A 19,179-nucleotide genomic window follows, 5' to 3' on the forward strand; every position below is an offset into this window, starting at 1 on the left:
ATTATTTTTTGAGGCAAGGTCTTATTAATAAGTTGCCCAGGCTGTCTTCAAACTTGTAATCCTGCTTCAGCCTCTCAAGTAGCTGGAACTACAGGCATGCTATACCAAATATGACAAGTCTTATTTTTTTATACAAACAGTTTTTAATGTAACTATAGCGTGCATATTTTCTACTTTTTAATGTAATTTTAGTAATCATTAATTGATCAATTTAAAATAGTATCAGCTCATTACTATTTGGCATTTAGGTTGACTCTTTAATGGTGATATGCAGGGTGCTTGTGTGTTGAGGCAAATGTATAATGAGTTGTTCTCAATCTTGGGTGCCTGAGGTGCATTTCAGTGGAGATAGATGTCTAGCAGAGAAGCAGTATATATCAGTGATTAAGAACCACATTGCTAGAATTAAGTCAGGTGTGGTGACGCACGCCTGTAACCCCAGTGGCTTGGGAGGCTGAGGCAGGAGGATCTGGAGTTCAAAGCCAGTCTCAGCAACAGTGAAGTGCCAAGCAACTCACTGAGACCCTGTCTTTAAATAAAGTATAAAATAGGGCTAGGGATGTGACTCAGTGGTTGAGTGCCCCTGAGTTCAATCCCTGTTACCAGTCATTGTCCCATCCGGTCCCCACCACTGCCAAAGAACCGCATTGATAGAATTAAAAAATCTTTCTTACATTTATTAGCCACATGACCATGTGACTTTGGGCAATCTCTATGCTTTTTTTTAAAATATATTTTTATTTGTAGATGGATACACTATCTTTATTTAATTTATTTTTATGTGGTGCTGGGGATCAAACCCAGTGCCTCATGCTGTGAGGCAAGTGCTCTACCATTGAGCCACAACCCCAGCCCCAGTCTCTATGCTTTTGTTTTCCCATGTGTAAAGTAATAATCATGCTAACATGTAATATGCATTTTTTTTTCTTTTTTGGGTTACCAGGGATTGAACACAGGGCTGTCAACCACTGAGGCACATCCCTAGCCCTATTTTGTATTTTTTTTAGAGACAGGGTCTCACTAAGTTGCTTAATGCTTCGCTTTTGTTAAGGCTGGCTTTGAACTCGTGATCCTCCTGTCTCAGCTTCCTGAGCTGCTGGGATGACAGGTGTGTGTTCCACACGTGGCTGTAACATGTATTTTTTAAAAAATATATGTTTTATATGTTGATGAACCTTAATTTTATTCATTTATTTATACCAGTGCTGAGAATCGAACCCAGTGCCTCACACATGCTAGGCAAGTGTTCTACCATTGAGCCACGACCCTGGCCCTGTACATGTATTTTTGATGAGGATTATTGATTCAGTTCTTGTGCAATGGGTCTCTTCTTAGGCAGGTTTTAACTAGATGTAAAATTCACTTAAAATAACAGCTAGGTATTAACAAAAGATAATGCTAGATGATAAATGCTAGTAGGAGGGTAAAAAAGATATTTTAATGCTCCAAAATGTGTCTTGGTGGTGCCATATCAAGTATTAGAGACACACTGGTATTGGATGACCTGAGTGGTAGGTGAATGGGTGGCTAGATATTTGGGGCTGTTTTTTTTTTTTTTTTTTAGCACTCCTCAAATAATTGTAGTTTGAGTTTGTGTTGTAAATAGAATATTGCAAGAGGAATCAGAAGATCAGCATTTTAGTTCGGCTTTTTTTTTCTGTTTTTTTTTTTTATTGTAGTTGTTGTTATCAGTGTAATCATTAAGAAGTTACTTAGCTGCTTTAAATTTGTTTTCTCCTCTGTAGAGATAACATATGTCTTACCTTTCTAAGAGATGTTATAATGATTAACTTTGGTCAGACCAAAAAAGAATCTAAAACAAAACAAACAAAACAAAACAAAACAAAACAAAACAAAAACTGAATGTTTGTGGGAGTGGATTGAAGCCTATAAAACATTATATTCAAAAGTAAACTTTATAAACTTAAAAGAAAAAAATGAATATAGATCTTAATACACATGGTATTAGACATGGTCTTCCATAAAAGATACTGTTAATTCTGTTTGGTATTATTTTGAAGACAGCTACTATTCTTTATATGAAAAGGTTTATATTATTACATGGCTTTGAATGTGTTGTTAATATATGCTTTGGTTTCTTTCTCTCCTCTTTGTTTCAGACTCCTGGGAGAGTTGGCTCTCAAGGTTCTGATTTAGATTCATCAGCAACTCCTATAAACACAGTGGATGTCAATAATGAAAGCTCTTCAGAGGTATGAAAATCATAACATGGTAATACAATTCACTATTATTCAAGGGAAAATTAGCAAATAATTGTAGTGCAGATTGATGACTTGTCTGTGTAGGAAGAGTTCTACAAATTAGAATGTGACAATGTGACTTTTTTTTTTTTTTTAGAATGTGACTTTTGAATCATAAATATATACCTGTGTTTAGTTGAGGTTGAGAAAATATATGTTAAGACTTTGAAAAATAATATTGCCAATTTGTCTTTCATGCTGATGTCATCTCAATTAAATGAATTTCTTTTAGTCTGTTTATAAAGAACTGCTGGTTAATTCATGTCTCTTTGTGTATGTGTATTGTCAAGAAGTATTTGGCTAATGAAAAAGTAGGTATTTGTAAAGCTTACAATTATTTTGTTTTCACTTATGGCTTTGTAAGAATTTCGATAGCTTTATTAAGAAACTAGTGGAAAATATACCTTTTTAAAAAGATAACCTCAATTTAAAAAATTTAGTCCCTGTGATTTCATTTATTATTTTTATTTTAAATAAATAAGCGATATTTGTTTATTATAGAAAAAGGAGATAGGAAAGAGAACTCAGAAGTTACCCCTGCCACCAACAGATCAACACACTCACTATTTGCTCTGATAGTTTTTGTCTGTTACTTCTTCTGGGCCTAGTTGAAACCCCCATTCAGACTCTTTGTTCTGTTCTTTTCCACTTGGTTGTCTAGTCTTTCTATCTCATGTGTGTTTCTGGGTTTGTCTTTCTCTTTGTCATATCTCTGTTTTGTTTCTCTGATCATCTATTTTTATGTATATGTATAGTAACCATAATAAGATTTTTAGGAGTGTGAGAGTAAGAAAAGTGTCACTTGAATTTTATTAACAGCAAGTTTAAGATTTTTTTTTCGGTGTGTGGTGCTGGTGATTGAACCTAGGACCTTGCACACACTAGGCAAAGTGCTGTACTTTTGAGTTATATCCCCAACTCTTTTAAGAAAAAATTTCCAAACTATATTGATGATATGATGGCCTTAAAGTGTTCAGTTTTGTTCCAGGAAAGAATCTAATTATAACTGTTAACTTCAGTCAAATCAAAAAAGAACCTAAAACCCAACCCAACCCAACTTAACCCAACTCAACCCAACCCCCCAAAACCAAGAAGAGCATTTCCAATGGGTATTGCTATCAAGCAGCACTTGGCTTGGTAGTACTGTTGTATTGTCTTAGTAGGGATGTTTTCCTACTTTTTGAGATAGTTATTTTGTACCTTTTTTATCCTCAAGTTTCCTAGGTCTTTTACCCTCCTCTTACCTTCCCCCAGGTATCTTCATAACATCAAGAAAATAGGAACCATAAGATAAATGTCCTTGTTTTATCGCTAAAACTATACTTTCTTATTTTAGTTCGTAGAAGGCAGTTCCCTTTGTCTATCAGATTTTATTCTTTTCCCTAGTGCTCTGGATTCCATTCTCATCCCCTATCCCCCACCATTCTATTCTATCTCGTTCTTATCATCTCTCTTCTGCCAATTTAGCTTTTAGCTTGTACTGTGGATTATTCCTATCAGCTTACAGTGTTCTATCAGCATATCTATCAGCATATATATGTTCAGTACAATACATATGAAACAAGACAAGACTACTAAAAAAATAAAAAGTGGAAAAAACAAAACAAAACACAAAACCCTTCCTTTGACCTGAAATTCCCTTTTCATTTGCTTCAGAGCCAAACTTTGCTAATACATTATTTATAGTCACAGTTTTCATGTCCTTTCTTAGATCTTTTATCTTTTTTTTTTCTGAATTAGAGCTTTTGTCATTGTGCTAATAATAATGGAAAGACATCAGCTTTCTTTTGACTAGTATTTTGAATAACTTTTTTTATCTTTCCGTTTTCAATATTTTTTGCCCTTCCCTTTTTGGATTTCTCTTCTTATTTTTTTTATTAACAGCATATAACTTGTCCTTTAACTGGGAGAACCCACTTGAGTTGTTTTGTTATTGATGTGTTTTGATTTAGTTTTAATTTTTTTTTCAATACTGGGAATTGAATTCAGAGCCTTGTGCACGCTAAGCAAGTGCTGCACCATTGAGCACATCCCTAGCTCTTTGTATTTTTTTTTTTTTTTTTTAATTTTGAGGCAGGGTCTTGCTAAGTTTCCTAGGCTGGCCTTGAACTTGTTATACTCCTGCCTCTGTCTCTCCAGTAGCTGGGATTACAGGTGTGCATCACATGTCTGGCATCTTACTATTCTTATCTCACAAAACCTTAAGCCCTGGGGTCAGTGTAATAGCCCATATTTTTAAAAGATAAACATTGTTAGGTATAGGGAATTTGAGAAACTGTTTTAAAATGGTTTATTTGATTCAGAAAATTTGAAGGAATGATCATCTTCTGGGTATTAGATATGGAAAAAACTGGGATTTTGGGCTACTAGAATATGGTAAAGACTGAAAATTGCTTTCATTAAAAGGATTTCTTTGTTCAGAACATTGTGTCATAAAAAGATATTTGTTGTATCTGCCAGTAATTTCTTGATCTAAAATAAAAAATAAGAGCTAACTTGCCAGTAGGTCTCAGATAAGTAAGTACAAAGTTTCATAAACAAAATGAATTTTAAAATTTTTTAAAGTGCCATAAACAAAATAATAATCCAACTATAAAAACTGGCTACCATAACAAAAAAGAAAAAAAAAAGAACCAATGAAAGTTTAGAGTGTGAGGATGGAAACTAATTATAGAAGTCCTTCTTTGGATAGATCTTTTACCTTTTGTACAGTTAATGCTTGGGAGTTTCCCTTATATATACCAAAGAGAGATACTCATTATTTCTCCTATTTTATCTATTTGTGTTGTTTGTTTTATATGTTTAAAAAAGAAAACTTTTAATGTAATTCTTCTAAAAGTTGTTATTTCACAGGGTTTCATCTGCCCATTATGTATGAAAAGATGTATAACTGCTATTGATTTGTCGGAGCATTACCAGAAAGTGCACGCTGAAAATGAAACAAGAGGACAGGAACTTCTTAATGACTCCAGTGTTACTGTGGGTCCTGTATATTTTGTTTTAGCAGCTTGGTTATGGGTTGCTTAAAATAGCTTTGTTTTTCCCTGCCTAGGTGTTGGTTCCTTTTTATGCTACAAGGGGATATGAATTGCTTTAATTATGCATGCTTAAAGGAAGATTCTATAAAGAAAAGAGCTCTCTTGGGTAGTCTGCTTGTTTTTTCCTACTGTTTGCATCTGTCTTTTTGTGAGCTTATAAATAAATATAAAAGTTTAATATTTTGGCATAAATTTTGCAATGAAATTGACATGTAAAGTGAATATTATTTCAACATTTATAAATTATCTTTATTATTTTGTTAGTATTTTATTAATGAATCATTAAAATGTTTTAGGTTAAAGCACTCACTCTTCATTGAAAGAATACTTTGCATATGAACAGTCATTGTCTCTATTTGGGAAAATATACAGCCTTAGAATCTGAGTCTAAGACTTTCTCAATCTTTGTTTTAACTCTCCACACTTAAGGGAGGTAACAGAATGATACCCTCTCATCAGTAACAGTAGATCATCCAAAGAATACTTTTCAGTAGTGTGGTGCTGGTGCACATTTTAAGGCTGAAGATGGGAGCAAGTGAGGTGGAGGAATTAGGCTGGAAGGAATTTCTCAGATGATCCCGGTATATCTGTCTCCTTTGAAAATCACTATGTTAATATAAAAATTGTAAAAGCAGAGAAACTGCTTTTTGATTATTTTACAAATCTTATAAAAGAATGAAAGACTAAAATTATGACTTACCCTTTTTCCATGAAGCAATTATGTATATAAGAAAACAGTCTCACAACTCACTTATTTAACATATTAATGGAGTACCTTTCATGTAGCAGGTATTTTGGTGAAAAAGAGAAAAAGGTAAATAAGATATTATTGCTACTCCAGTACATTTTTATAATAGATATTATTTGCAAAAAGAGAATACTGGTCAATTCAACATGAGGAGAACTAAGAAAGAACTTCACAGGGGAACAATTAAACCAGATATTCTCTTGGGCATTGGGAATAATGGGTGCATATAGGATGATACCTGATTAAATCAGTCAGAATAGTGCAAGTAAAGATGGAGGCATAACAGATTCTTGGAAAACTGTTTAGTATGTTACTGGTTGTCTTCTTGTACATGTGGGTCAACTTTTTTCTTTATGGATTAGCCACATCATTAGTTACAATCTCATCTACTTGTCACTTTATTAGGAGTTTTTTTGTAATTAAAAGGGCATTTGGTTCAACAGAAATATCTTAAGTATCAAGTTAAGGTAAATTTTCAGCTACGTTGGATCTGAGAAAGGATTACAGACAACTGAATTCTTAAGAGTAAGGTATTTAATAATTTTAAGTAAGTTATGTTTTTTGGAAGTTGGTGACAAATTTGGAATGATTAAGGGAAATAAATGTAGCTGGCTAGTTTTTGTAATTTATGGTTAACTAACAGTCCCTCTCTGGAATTTATTTTTCTAGCAACCTTGGCCTCGTTAGATATAGCTAGGGGAAAAACAACAACAACATTTATTCACGTGTTTTGTGATTCTGCCCTTCACTCTGGTTCTGTGATCAAAGCACACCTAGAAGCACTTCTCTTTCACAAATAAGCATGACATCTTTCTTAGCACTTTCTGCATCTTCACTAATGTTTTTCAGTTCTTTAGAATGCCTTTGTTTTACTCTGCTGGGTAAACTCCTGCTTATTCTTTAGTACTTAATTCCAAAGTCTCATATATACATGTATTTACGTATGTGTACACACATGCATACAATATGCAGCTGCAGTGAGGATAGAGATGAAATACATAATACACACACACACACACACACACACACACACACATATATATATATATATATATGTGTGTCTGTATTTTTTTTTTTTTTAATAAAGCATTAACTGGTGCCATAGGCGGAGTTAGATACCTCATCTCCTGTGTTCCCATAGTTCTTTAATAGACCTGTATTGTAACATTGTCTGGCAATATTTATAGGTCAGTGTCTCCCAACATCATTGATCCTTGATTCTGCCATCTGCTATGCATAAATGATAGAGAATGTATGCATTATTCTTATTGTTTAGGCTCATTTTGTTCTCAGAAGTTTTTAAAAATAGTTTATTATATTTTAATAGCAAACTTATAGATATAAGACAGAAGACAGGCAACACTAAAAACATATACTTGCATGTAGGTCAACTCAAAAGTATAGTGAGTGGACAGAATTTACTATAAAAAAAATACTACAAACACCATTTAGTTGCCATCAGTAAGAAATCTGCTGTTTTTTTTTTTTTTAAAATCCAATTGCTGGCATTATTGAAAAAATTTGACAGGTTTTTTTTTATTGTTATAAAGTTGAACTGCTTCAGCTTGTTCGCTGAAATATTTTGACTTGCATTAATTCTTTAATTCTTGAATTTGTATTAAAAAATCACAAATAAAAATCAGAGGAAAAACTGCCAATACCTGATTTCTTATCTATCTATCTATCTATCTATCTATCTATCTATCTATCTATCTATCTATCATTAGTTCTAGTCAGTTTTACATGACAGCAGAAAGCTCTTTGACTGATTGTACACAAACGGAGCAGAATTTTTCAATTCTCTGGTTGTGCATGAATGAGAGTCACACCATTTGTGCAATCATACATGTACCTAGGGTAGTGATGTCTGTCTCATTTCACTGACTTTCCTACCCCCTGCCCCCCTCCACTTTGCCCCATCCAAAGTTCCTCCACTTATCCCATGTTCCCCTCCTATGTATTAGCATCCACTTATCAGAGAAAACATTCAGTCTCTGATTTTTGAGATTAATTTATTTTGCTTAGCATGATATTCTTCAACTCCATCCATTTACCTGCAAATGTCATAATTTTATTCTTTTTTAATACTGAATAATATTCTATTGTGTATATGTACCACAGTTTCTTTATCCATTCATCTATCGAAGGGCATCTAGGTTGCTTCCACAGTTTAGCAATTGTGAATTGTGCTGCTATAAACATTGGAGTGGCTGCATCACTGTAGTATACTGTTTTTAAGTCTTTAGGACCAATACCTGATTTCTGACCCTGTTTTCCAGGTACAGTCATATACTCAGGTATCTCTTGACCCCAAGTGGGGATAGTGGGGACCTACCTTCAAATTGACCAATAAGAGGAAGAAGAGAAAAACATTTTTGGGGGGATTGAAATATTTCTTATCATATTGGTTTTTAAGCACATTCTCCAAGTATGTTATGTGATAGTTGTATGTCTTTTGGCATAAATGTTACACATATGGCATGGATAGTAGTACGCAGGTTGTTGTCTTTAAAAATGCCAACCAGATAGGTCTCACTTTTCTCCTGCAGAGCATCAGTAGCTTTGCCCTAGAAGTGCAGATCTGTTTTGAAATCCTTGAAATCCTGAAACATTTCTTGCACCAGACTCTGGAAGGGGAGTTTGCAAATTAGAAGTTCAGTGGAATTCTGAAAAGTCTCATTTCACAGAGTGCCACAGTACCAGGCCTGTGTTGATGAGATTTCTTCAGCCCTCCAATAGAGGTTGCATTCTTGGGAGCAAGTTTTATAGCCAGTTGTTGCCTAGGTGCTTTCCACTGGTTGATTTGTGCGCAGTCTGCCTTGTGGAAGCCCTGGTATGAAGTCCCCCTTCTTATTCCCTTTCCTTTTTGCTTGAAGCTCATGAACTAGAGGACATACTGGCCTTGGAGAATGAAGGCCTATTCTTAGAAGGTTTGTAATCTGTGCTTTTAAAGATATTCTGCTTTTTCACCAAGTTTGGAATTGCCAGGTTCATGCATACTTAAGTAAACAAATATACAATGTAGAAAATACATATTATGCTGAAGGCATTATCTTAGCCATTAGGGAAATATAGATGAAAAGATCCAATGTGTTGTGTATTAGAGTGAAGGAATTTGACAAACTAATGGCTGCCAGAGAAAAAAGCAATATATGCAAAAGACACAGAAATTTGTGATACCATGGTGAGTGCAGGGAAACACAGGTACTTTAGTATTGTTAAAGCATATTGTATAGATTGAGAGGTATCTAGACTTTAGACTGCAAATGTCATTAGGAGAATGATCATGCAGGTACTTGTATGCCATATTGATGGTAAAGATTAGTGAATAATATTGAAGAATCTATTTTAGAAAGATTCCTCTGACAGCTGGGTGGAAAATTCATTAAGGAGAAGGGAGACTAGGTGTAGTAGCACTTTCTGGAATGTTATTGCAATAGTGTTGACAAGAGATAATGAGTGTCTGAACAAGGCCAACTGCAGTAAGCATTGAGATGAAAAAATGGGAAAGAGGAATGTTTAGGCTTAGCATTTTATTAGAAATGAGACAGAAAGAAGAGTAGTTCAGCATGATTTTTAGTTCAGTTGAAAGGTTGGTGTTAGTAAGAAGAGGAGGTTTGGGAAATGAGTTGAATCTTTTGATTTATTGTATTGAGTGCCTATTAGATGCAGGTAGAGCTTGTATGTTGTTGGATATATAGAGCCAGAAAACTTCTATGGAAGGTTCTTGGCTAGCTATATGAATTTGGAAGTCATTAGCATGTAAGTGATAGCCAGAATCACTTGCATTTATATACAGGGAGAATGTTAATTCAGAAGATGGAAGGACAATGAGAGTGCCTTTTAAATGAGATGATCTTTTAAAAAAATCCAAAAACCAAAACACACACACAATGCTTTATTTTATGTGATACTGAGGATCAAACCCAGTACCTCAAGCATGGGAGGCAAACCCTCCACCACTGAGCCATACAACCCCATCCCTGGGAACAGTGATCTTTAAGGGGATTTTTTTTTTTTTTTAAATAGACTGAAAAAGAGAGGGCTGGGGGTGTAGCTTAGTGGCAGAATGCTTGTCTAGCATATCTAGGCCCTGGGTTCAGTCTCCAGTACTGCAGAAAACAAAACAAAACAAAACACCATACAATGACGGAAGGTGACTATTTCTACAGGTAAAAGCTGAACATTCCCATGAAACAAAGCTTTCTGTAGACCTTCACGGTCAGAATGTATTTACTTGTTGCTTACAATATATGAATATACTGGAACACATAAATTCTATTTTAGCTTCTGAAAGAGAAGCATTTTAGAATTGTATACTTGATGAAAGCAAAATAAGTTTATTTCTTGTCACCGTGATTTAGAAGAATCATATCTGTAATAAAGTCACTGGATTTTTGCTAATCACTATTTCAACTTTAATTTAGTGAATGAACCTAAATATTTAGCTTATGACATACTCCTGCAAAATAGATTGGATGAGGATATTTTTGAGAATTGGGGTGAAAAATAGTCTGCTTATGGACTCTTGGAAGTTTTCAGAACTATTATAATTTTTTTTTTTTTAAATAAGACTGTGGAGTTAGCCCTCCTCAAACCCCTTAGTGTGGAGATTGTGTGTGCAAAAAATATAGGAAACTATTTCTTTATTATCTTTAAAAAGTTTTGAATGCAGTTAATTTAAAGAGAAATTTAAGGATGAAAAATTTCGATTGTATATTGGATTAATTAGACTGAAGTATTGGGTAATATTTGGAATACTAAAAATATGAAAGATGTAGAAGTCAAGTGAATAATTTTCTATGAAGTCAACAGAAAGTTGGAGAGAAAGTTATTTCGTCCTTGGCTTGGTAATATATTTTGTCATCAGATACCCATAAAATGTAAGCTTTCATGCTGTTTAGTCATTAATTTGATTTCATATAAAGATATTTTTTTCATGTGTATATACTCTGTCTTCTCAGTTCTTTGAAAACTTAGACTCTATCATTTTACCTTCCAGTGAAATACTATAACACTCGAATTGATAAAAAGTATTTGTTGAATAAAGCCACTAGAAAGTTAACAGATAAAAGAGTTTATTTTAAGGAAGTCATTTTTAAGGGTTAAGTCAAGGAGTTCAAGAGATAGTGTAGTATTTGGAAAGAATGTGGAATTTGTCCAGTAAACCTATGAGTTCTCTGGTTTAGTTAGGTTTGTAACCTTTCAAAGTCCTTTAACTTTCCTGAGATTTCATTTCTTCTTCTATGAAATGGAGGTAATAATACTTATATAATAAAGACTGGTGGGATTTAAACGAGATTTCATAGGGAAAAATACTTGGCACAATAGTATGGAATCAATAAGAAAAAAAAGTAATCACCTGAACTACAACAAGATATATTTCATACTTGTATAATTATGTCACATTGATTTTACTGTCATGTATAAATAAAAAGAACCAATAACAAAGTAATCATAATTATTACTTATTCTATCCTATATCTTTCATTTAACAACTCTCTATGTGAGTGCTTCTCAAATATTTTTTATGGTAACCACTGTAATAAATGGTCATCACTTTTTGATCATCATTCAAAACAAAATTTAATAAGATAATATTACCCTTACCACATAAGATAAACTATTCTGTTGTTGAGTATAGCTAAAAATATTATAACCCAGTATATTGATTTCATGATTTATTAATGAATTACAATTCTGAATTTGTAAAACACGGATCTATATCAGCATCTTTAACATTGTACTGTAGTTGATAGTCTTAACCATATATAATTCTGGGATTAATGATAAGATTTTTATATAACATAGGGCTATCCATTAATTTTAGATTTTTACTGTTTTAATCTTAGGTTAGTAAGGAAATTTACTGACTAAAATAATTCTCTATCATTGTAGATATTTAAACTCTGTGCAAATTATGAATGATTTACTATATTACCTTTTCTTCCCATTAGTGATGATAGTACTACATCTTGATTTTTTTGGTAGCATTTCTGTAAAGTAGATTAGAGCACATATTATTTTAATAATGGGGATATCTAGAGAGAAAAAATATATATTTCAACTAATCTAGATTAGAACAAACTTCTTAGATTAGAATTCAGTGCTCTGGCCATTTAGTTATTCAACCTAAAAGGTGGTTGCAAGGATTTATTTTTATTTTGTAAACTTCAACAAGAATATACAGTGACACCATGAATGATACCAGCATTTGGGCTAATACCATAAATTACAACTTAATTAATCTCTCCATTTGTATGAATAAGATATTTGACTTTATTTCATAATATGCAAAATATTATTTTACAATATTAAAAACCATTTTATACCTTTTCTGCCTCTTTCTATAGGGCTTCATATGTCCCCAGTGTATGAAATCTCTTGGATCGGCTGATGAACTTTTCGAACACTATCAGGCAGTTCATGATGCTGGTAATGACGCAAGTCATGGAGGAGAGGCCAATCTTGCTTTGAAGCGGTATGGTATGATAGTTGCAAAGTGTAATATTGTTATGGAATGTGCATGTGATATCATTGTTTAGTTATGATTAGTTTCTAAAAATAGTGATGTTGTCATATTATTTAATTTAAATCTGTCCTCAGCATTGCCTTCTCTCTTGTCATTATGACCTACTCAGTCTGTGACCAGCAGCTAGCTAGCTATACCAGCATCTGCAACATGGTATAGAGGTTATGGCTTTAATGAAGATTCCAAATTAGCAAAAGAAGATTGAGTTATATTTGGTATATTCTGTTCAGTAAAGAATGATATGCTTTGCTTAGATGATTTTATAGTAAGTTGATAAAATAATTTAGGTAAGAATTAAAATTTAGTGAGTCTCTGTTTCTAAATAAAATACGAAAAATAGGGCTGGGGATGTGGCTCAGTGGGTGAGAGAGTTAAATCCCCGCTTACTACTCCCCGCCAAAAAAAAAAAATCCCCTAAACTTTCATTTAAATTTTAAAAATAAATATTTAATCACCAGTATAATAATAAGCACATACACATTATGCTTCTTGGCAATTTTACTTAACCATTTTGAGAACTAAAATTAGACCAAAATATATAGCTACTTAGAATAGCATTCATCAATATGACTTTGTTTTTCTTCTGCTATTGTCTTTTATACCAACTAAGGAATAAGGATCATTTCATTCTACTTGTAAAAAATATTTTTCAAGCTTTTCTTTTTTTTTATATATTGGTTGTTCAAAACATTACAAAGCTCTTGATATATCATATTTCATACATTAGATTCAAGTGGGTTATGAACTCCCATTTTAACCCCAAATACAGATTGCAGAATCATATCGGTTACACATACACATTTTTACATAATGCCATATTAGTAACTGTTGTATTCTGCTACCTTTTCTATCCTCTACTATCCCCCCTCCCCTCCCCTCCCATCTTCTCTCTCTACCCCATCTACTCAAGCTTTTCTTAAAAAAAATTTCTTTGTGAATTACACTGATATAACACAAAGAATACTAAATAAAGGAAAAGTATTCTGACTACATAACTTTGTGGTTATTATTAATATACTTTGGTGCTTTTACTTGTAAGTTAATGATTTTGGTTGCTATATTTTGTCATTTGTTAGAAAATAGATAAAATATGTAGTTATATTAAATCACATTATAAATGTTTTTATATTTAATATAAATTCAACAGAGTTGCTTTTTTTTGGCGGGGTGAGGTTAGGTACCAGGGATTGACCTCAGGGGGCACTCAACTACTGAGCCACATCTCCAGCCCTAATTTGTATTTTTTAAAATTTAGAGACAGGGTCTCCCTGAGTTACTTAATGCCTTGCTTTTGCTGAGGTTGGCTTTGAACTCAAGATCCTCCTGCCTTAGCCTTCTGAGATGCTGGGATTACAGGCATGCACCACACCTGGCTCAGAGTTGCTTTTTCAGCCGTGATTTAGATGAAGTCTAATACTGTACATGAACTTTTTCTTTATTTAATAGTTCATTACTTCTCATGGCTCTGGGTTGATTGAATGGTTCTTCTGAGTTAAGTGAGGTAGACTGGTGGCAGGAAGTCAAGAAGGTCCAAAATGACCTCACATGACTGATGGTTGGCGCTGAATATTGGCTGGTGGGAGCTCAGCTGGGGCCAGAGTCCTTAATTTCCTTCATTATGACCTGTCTATGGTTTCTTTTTTTTTTTTATTGGTTGTTCAAAACATTATAAAGCTCTTGGCATATCATATTTCATACAATAGATTCAAGTTGGTTATGAACTCCCAATTTTACCCCAAATACAGATTGCAGAATCACATCGGTTACACATCCACATTTTTACATAATGCCCTATTAGTAACTGTTGTATTCTGCTACCTTTACTATCCTCTACTATCCCCCCTCCCTCCCCTCCCATCTTCTCTCACTACCCCATCCACTGTAATTCATTTCTCTCCTTGTTTATTTTCCCATTCCCCTCACAACCTCTTATATGTAATTTTGTATAACAATGAGGGTCTCCCTCCATTACCATGCAATTTCCCTTTCTCTCCCTTTCCATCCCACCTCATGTATCTGTTTAATGTTAATCTCTTCTTCCTGCTCTTCCTCCCTGCTCTGTTCTTAGTTGCTCTCATTATATCAAAGAAGACATTTGGTATTTGTTTTTTAGGGATTGGCTAGCTTCACTAAGCATGATCTGCTCTAGTGCCATCCATTTCCCTGCAAATTCTATGATTTTGTCATTTTTTAGTGCTGCGTAGTACTCCATGGTGTATAAATGCCACATTTTTTTTATCCATTCATCTATTGAAGGGCATCTGGGTTGGTTCCACAGTCTAGCAATTGTGAATTGTGCTGCTATGAACATCGATGTAGCAGTATCCCTGTAGTACGCTCTTTTAAGGTCTTCAGGGAATAGTCCAAGAAGGGCAATAGCTGGGTCAAATGGTGGTTCCATTCCCAGCTTTCCCAGGAATCTCCATACTGCTTTCCAGATTGGCCGCACCAGTTTGCAGTCCCACCAGCAATGTACAAGAGTACCCTTTTCCCCACATCCTCTCCAGCACTTGTTGTTGTTTGACTTCATAATGGCTGCCAATCTTACTGGAGTGAGATGGTATCTTAGGGTGGTTTTGATTTGCATTTCTCTGACTGCTAGAGATGGTGAGCATTTTTTCATGTACTTGTTGATTGATTGTATGTCCTCCTCTGAGAAGTGTCTGTTCAGGTCCTTGGCCCATTTGTTGATTGGGTTATTTGTTTTCTTATTGTTTAATTTTTTGAGTTCTTTGTATACTCTGGATATTAGGGCTCTATCTGAAGTGTGAGGAGTAAAAATTTGTTCCCATGATGTAGGCTCCCTATTTACCTCTTTTATTGTTTCTCTTGCTGAGAGAAAACTTTTCAGTTTAAGTAAGTCCCATTTGTTGATTCTTGTTATCAACTTTTGTGCTATGGGTGTTCTATTAAGGAATTTGGAGCCCGACCCTACAATATGTAGATCGGTGCCAACTTTTTCTTCTATCATTTACAGACGGGCAGTTGGGTTCCAAGAAAGAACATTTTATTATGAAAGAAGTAGAAGCTGCCACTCTTCTTTAGGCCTGATTCAAAACTGTCAGAGCATCATTTCTGCCATATTCTGTAGGTAAAAGTAGTCATAGGGCTAGTTCAAATTCAAGAGGCCAAGAAGTAACCTTCATCTTTCAATGGAGCAGTAGATGTGTCTAGGAATGCAAGAATTCAGTGGTAGTCATCTTTGTAGATTACTGCAACCTTAGCAAAAATTGACTCTGCTAGTTCCTTTTTCTTCTAAACTTCTGAGACAACTTAATATTGTAATCATTCTTTGTTTACCTGTTTTATGTGCTGTTCTTCCTGTATGTCATCCACCTGTGGTAATTTCACATCCATAACTTTCTACTAAACTGCATCTCCAACCTAGAATTATCTCCCAAATTGCCTAGTAGCTGTCTTCCCTTAGGTATCCCCAAAGCATCTCACTGTGACATTTTGAAAACAGTTGATGGCATTTCCTTCTGAACCTGCTTCTTGTGTGCTGTTACTTGTTCTGGTGAATGGCAACATTATTTGTCTACCCAGTTACTAAAGCCAGAAAATTGGGTGTGTTCATTTTTACATACCTGTCCCTGCTCTCCTTCATCATTTTTGTGAAGTGTCTGAAAATTCAATCATTCTTTTTCCTTAACAGGTTTTATATCCTTTTCCATCCTCACTGCTACAGCTTATTTTAGGACTTATGTCCCACTGAGAAATATTTTCAGTATATATAGTTGGCTTTAGTTTTGTACCCCTATAATTAATTCTTCAAATTGTTGGAGAATTGTATTCTTAAAATGCGAATTTGATTGTTGTTGCTCTAAAAAGAAACTTTTTTATTACTTATGGGATATATACTGTGTACTTTCCCAGGTTTATTTCTTACCTTATTTCTTGTTCTCTTCTTCCTATACCTCTTAAGTTTTTGGTGAACTGCTACCTTTCCGTAACACATTGGATAACGTATAGCTATGGGCAGGATATATAGTTCACATGACTTAAGTGGGTCACATAACCTTTTTTGCTTTAAAGCTGTTTATTAGTTTACATGTAAATTACATTAGTATTGATAAAATACTAAAACCTAATACGTTAATGTATTAAATGTATATATAGTTGATATATACATAGTACCAAATTTAAATGGTTCAAGAAGTCCTAAGGTGAAAATTAAGCCCTTGTACCCCTTTTTCCCAGTTCTCTTCATCAGTTTCTTTTATATTCTTCCAGACAGAGTCTATACATATGCTTATATCTATGTACATATGAATAAATATATGTATATGAATAAATATCTTTACATAAAAAGTAGAGGTTCTACATTGCACTATACCTTTTGTTTCTCTCTGTCTTATGGATAGAGCCATCTAATTCTTTTTAATGGTAGTGTGGAACTTTATCATTCTTCCGTTGATCTAGGATATTTTCAGTGTTTTTGAATTACATATAATGTTGAATTATGTATGGTGGAGATATTATGTGCAGTTTGAATATATATGCAAAATAAATTTCTGAAAGTGGAATTTTTAAATGAAGTTTTCTTTTAAAACTTAGATATTCCCAAATTGTCTTTTGCAGTATTTATTTATTATTATTATCATTTGTGGTACCGAGGAACTCAGGATATTGCATGTAGTAGGTAAACACTAAGCTACCTCCCCAGATCTTTCTTTATTTTTATTTTGAGACAGGTTTCACTTGTTGCCCAGGCTGGCCTTGAACTTAAGATCCTTCTGCCTCGTCCTCCTAAGCATCAGGGGTTATAAGTGTGTTCTACTGCTTCTAGCTACTAGGGTTTTTTGATGTGTTACACATTTTGAAAGATTGACTTTTGTTCATAAATTACTTAAAAAAAATTGTTGAAGTGGTACTTTTAAAAAAGACTAATTGGAGTGACTAGGCCCACAGAATTATTTTTCTTAGTCTTTCATTAAATTTTTACCTGAGCCATTCAGCATATTGATAAAATATCTGAAACCTGATGTATTAATAAACTTTTTAGAGAGGATTTTGAAATGTAGGTATATTTGATACATATATAGTACAAATACTGTTATTAATTCTTTTATCATTTTAGTTTATGTGTAGAGTTAGAAGATTAGTGAATAATAGAGAAGACTTAAAACACACATATTTACACAACTGTAAGACACTTAAGTCATGTATAAATGACATGTGGTTGACCTGTGGTTTCTATAAATCACATTATTCATAGAACCATATGAGAGAGAGGGAAGGCTGGCTACAACCATACACACGCAGAACTAAACAAACACCAGAAAAATGAAAACAAATAAAAAATACACAGAAAGACAAACTTAAGTCAACAAAAGTAGCAGAAAACTATGATTGGATTTTATTTTGGTAGTCAGAAGATGAAAGACATCAATGTTTCTCTCCATCAAGGAGCCCTTCTTGAGTCTTCTAGGTGGAAGTGACCACTGTCTGTGAGCTTCTGTTTTTGTTTCTATTATACCACACTTACTTGTTTACGTGTTCACTTCCCCCATTAGACTGAACAACTTGAGAGTCTAGCACAGACAACACACGCCTGTTGAATAATGAATGAATTCTTTATATATGAATGGCTATAAAGGTAGAGGACTAATTTCTTCATGCTTTATATTTCCCCTGTTGGCAGTTTCCTTCCTTTCTGCTATTAAGCCCTTCTTCACAGATGAGGCTGTCCTTTTACCCTTTACTCTCACCCCTATTCTAGCATATAATTCTCTCATCAGTCTATTTCATTATCTTTCACCTTGTTAATATCTTTTACTTGTGTTGGAGTGATCTTGACTTTTCCCATCATTGGAATTGGCCATGTTCTTCTATTTGCTTTAGATTAGAATCAATTCATTTGATATTTCTACTTAACTCCTGTTCCCATTTCAGTTCTTGTATCTTCTATCAGAGCTGCCAATGGTAAGCGGCATGGAGCAAGGAGAGTTGCATTTTCTACTGTTTAAATTCCCACAGGGGAAGATATGTCCTTGACATGAAGAATAATAATCCTAAGTGTGTTTTCTCATGGAATTTCTCTCCTGCATTAGGGCCTAGCATTACGGTTTGCTTACCATTCTTTCTCAGAGCCTTGGATGAGGGGAACAGAATCTGAGGAGGTTCTCAGCAGGAAAGAGCATGTGACACTCAAGGAACAGGAATAAGCCAATGTTGCTAGAGCTGAGTAAATGAAGGGGAGAGTTTTAAGACAGGGACTAGATTTTACTGACTTTTATAGACTTTGTTAATGACTTTAGATTTCATGCTAACTGCACCAGGAAGCCATTGATACTTATTGTTGGTAAATTAATAGAAGACCTTTTATTTCTGCTTTAGGCATTTGACAATCAGTAATATGATTATTTCCATGAGGAAATATTTTCCCATTTATAAACATTGAGCTTTAGGCATAAAATTATTTTTCTAAGGGATTTATATATTTGTCATTATACATAAATTCTTTTGTAGTTCTTTTTAAAGATTGCAAAACTACTTATTATTATATAAACTACTTATTGTTATATAATGAATAGTTGAGAAAACAGGTTATAAAATAAAGGACACTAACTATTAATCCCCCCAACCCCACATATTTAG

The 19,179-nt window shown here is 33.9% G+C and overlaps 1 protein-coding gene across 1 annotated transcript in view; it reads left to right on the forward strand.

Annotated features, from left to right (window-relative positions):
* The window catches only part of Eea1 (early endosome antigen 1), a 134,632-nt gene that overhangs the window by 36,981 nt on the left and 78,472 nt on the right, over positions 1 to 19,179 (forward strand). The window contains exons 2-3 of the mRNA XM_046419306.2: positions 2,121 to 2,213; positions 12,401 to 12,528. Coding sequence (XP_046275262.1) covers positions 2,121 to 2,213; positions 12,401 to 12,528 — 221 coding nt within the window. The remainder of the gene's footprint in view (positions 1 to 2,120; positions 2,214 to 12,400; positions 12,529 to 19,179) is intronic.

This window comes from Marmota monax, unplaced genomic scaffold, assembly GCF_021218885.2.
Source record: "Marmota monax isolate L192 unplaced genomic scaffold, Marmota_monax_Labrador192_F-V1.1 WCK01_AAM20220418_F8-fsc00036, whole genome shotgun sequence".
NCBI classification, from domain to species: domain Eukaryota; kingdom Metazoa; phylum Chordata; class Mammalia; order Rodentia; family Sciuridae; genus Marmota; species Marmota monax.